The 3,103-nt window shown below is 35.9% G+C and overlaps 1 protein-coding gene across 1 annotated transcript in view; it reads right to left on the reverse strand.

Annotated features, from left to right (window-relative positions):
* Nucleotides 1-261: 261 nt before the first annotated feature.
* The window catches only part of LOC107676361 (polymeric immunoglobulin receptor-like), a 9,279-nt gene continuing 6,437 nt past the window's right edge, over nucleotides 262-3,103 (reverse strand). Inside the window, exon 6 of the mRNA XM_016470881.1 lies at nucleotides 262-292. Within this exon, the coding sequence (XP_016326367.1) occupies nucleotides 286-292 (7 nt within the window). The 3' untranslated portion in view covers nucleotides 262-285. The remainder of the gene's footprint in view (nucleotides 293-3,103) is intronic.

Here is a 3,103-nt window from a genome sequence, read left to right on the forward strand (position 1 = left end):
CTCTGAACAGCTGAAAGCCCGGCAGATTTAACGCGCTGTCCGGTATGGCGTCATTCAGCCAGGTTTATGTGAAACACAGAGCAGCAGAGTGTGAAAAATCCTTATTTGTCCGGGAGAGCAGAAGGAGTTCGTCCGTTTTGTTGGGTAGAGAGCAGAGGTTCGCCAGATGGATGCTAGGCAACGGCATTTGAAATCCGTGCTGCCTGAGCTTCACGAGGGCGCCGGCTCGCTTCCCCTGTCTGCGCGTCCTGAAGTGCTTGATCAGTGCCGCTGCTCCGCCAACTACTATGTCCTGTAAAACATCAGAATAGTCAAAAACCGGTAATATATCGGGTGATGTGTAGTGCCGAATGTCCAGCAATTCGTCTCTGGTGAAACTGATTGCAGGGATATAACTAAAGACAGGACAAACGAACAAAAACACAAAAACAACTGCAGAGCACGCCACTGAGGCCACCATCTTCATCGGCGCCATTTGTCAGCTTAGAATTCTTGATATCAACAGTTCAATTTTCACTAGTTAAAATGCTAATTATTGATATCAGGAATTAAATTTCAACTAGTAAAAACTATCATTCTTGATATCTGTAATTGTATTTTCACTAGTTAAAGGTCACCATAGGCTGCCATTCAAATTCAATTGTTGATATCAAGAATTGATTTCTTACTAGTTGAAATTTCAATTTCACATATCAGAAATACAATTCTTACTAGTAAAAACCTTTGTTTTTGATATCAGTAATCACATGGTTATCAATAATTAGCAGTTTAACTAGTGAAAATTGAAATGTTGATATCAAGAATTAACATATTTACTAGTGGAAATGTAATTCCTGATATCAAAAATAGCCATTGTTACTAGTTGAAATCCAATTCCTGATATCAAGAATTAACATTTTAACTAGTGAAAATTTAACTGTTGATATCAAGAATTCATATCCTGAGAATGAATAAAAGTCAATACGGCTTGCCATAGTTCTCTCCTGTGATGTGACCCTGTTCCCCTCACACACACACACACACACACACACGACACGTTACTCTGCGCCGCGCAAAACTCCGCATTTGAACAGTCAATAGCAAATACTTAAATTAATAACAAAACATACTTACAGTCGCTGATTCAGAAGTGCCAGATTGTCATAGCAAAGTCAGAATTGGCATTATGCTAATATTTCCACATAGTGACGTAGACATGTGGGGGCGTGTTAGAACGAGCCGTTTTAGGTAGGCGTGGTTGACTCTTAACTTTTATAAAGAATATCTCTTTGGATTTGAGACTTTAGTCTTTGCAACTTTACAGATCTTCTTTATGCACCAAGACCTTGTAACACTCCAAAGAGAAAGGAAAACTTGAAATCGCATCATATGACCCCTTTAAGATGTGACTTTAGGCTACTCAAGTTCAAGCATGCTAGTCATGCTACTCAGCAGTCAAAATGGTTGAGTCAAAAGCTTTCAAAAAATGTGAGCAAACTCTCATCCCCTTTACTGGTAAAGAAAGTGTTAAGACAAATAAATATAAACATTTGCTAAATTAGTTGTCATAGCACAAAATATAAAATATATAAACCATCTTACTCACTACTTTAGGAAGATGGGCCCCATCTGGCTATAATTCTTATTTATTTTTTTTAAAGTGGCATTCATGTTATTCTATAGCATATTCTATTTGAAACTGTGTTTTGACAATTTACGTGAATAACTGGATTTATTAACTTTAATTAACTGGAAAAGGCTATCCATTATTCATGGAATTATTAATAACCCTATACATTAAGCATAAAAAAAATTATCTCAAACTTTTTGCATTTTCCCACATTTATCTGCTGTTTTGTGATCTACAACATATCTCATCCATCTATTCTCCATCTGCTTGTCATCCCTATTGTGTAAGTTCAAGTGAATGTATGTAGTAGCGGGCTATTAGAAAACATGGACATGGGCTTTCATTTTCTATATATATATTTACTTTATAAAAAAAAAAAAAAAAAACAGTTGAAAAAATACAATTTGCCAACCTACATCAACTGGGAGTAAAATAAATGAAAATATGAAATAAACATTTCCCTGTCAGCTCAGCCATGATATTTCTATTTTCTAACACTAAGGTTATAGTTTTGAGTAAATGTTATATATCCAGTAAAACAAGTATCTGTTGATTCATATGATACAAGTTCTGTCCTGTAACATCCATTGACCTGGTTGCAAATCAAACATACCATTTCTAAAAGGTTTTTTTTTGTCTTGCAAATTAGAAACATTTTAATATTTTGTATTGCATTTTATTTTCATATACAGACTTGCATCATTTGTGTAATTTTTCACAGAACACTTAAATGCTATAGCCAACTGTAAAAAGGCAGAATAATAAAATGGCAAATAGATCTTGATATCTTTTCCACTGTCATTTCCAAAATTACTTCCAAACTGAAACAGAATTTATCCAGACTGCATAAAAGAGATTGGGGCTAGTTGTCACACATTTTACTCGAGTTAATACTGTACTCAGCGAAAGTTTTTTTCTGAAATTCATATATTTGACTACAAAAAGCTATTTTGTTCATTTTACATACGACACTACAACATATTTCCCCACAGTGCACTCTTCAACGATGATTCCATAAAGAACATTAAACATCCTTTATCAATGCAATGTTTCCATTCCGCAAAAGATTCTATATAGTGGAAAAAGGTTCTTTAGATTATTAAAATACACTTCACACTAGCAAAAAATTTACGGTTCACTCAAAGGTTATGTGGCATCGCTGGAAAAACTAGAGCCCGACCGATATGAGCCTGTCGCCGATATATCGCTATCACCATATATATCGGACACCAGTCAACACTTTCCCTTCAGTAAGGAGGTCTCTTGTTCAGGCAGCAGCATTCAAGTGTTGTCTTATTCGACCGTAAGTGCCCTGCGAAGCGGACTTCACATGAAATTCCGCCATGATTCCAGTTCCAAGGGAACGTACACGTTACATTCAAAGGGCAATAAAGTGCGCGAGACGTGCTAGACAAGGGTAAATCCACATGGGGTTCAGAATATATATGTTTTTATCCACAGTAATTTTACACTTGTCTAGTACAAATATGTCGC

The sequence above is a fragment of the Sinocyclocheilus anshuiensis genome, unplaced genomic scaffold, assembly GCF_001515605.1.
Source record: "Sinocyclocheilus anshuiensis isolate Anshui unplaced genomic scaffold, SAMN03320099.WGS_v1.1 scaffold4015, whole genome shotgun sequence".
Taxonomy (NCBI): domain Eukaryota; kingdom Metazoa; phylum Chordata; class Actinopteri; order Cypriniformes; family Cyprinidae; genus Sinocyclocheilus; species Sinocyclocheilus anshuiensis.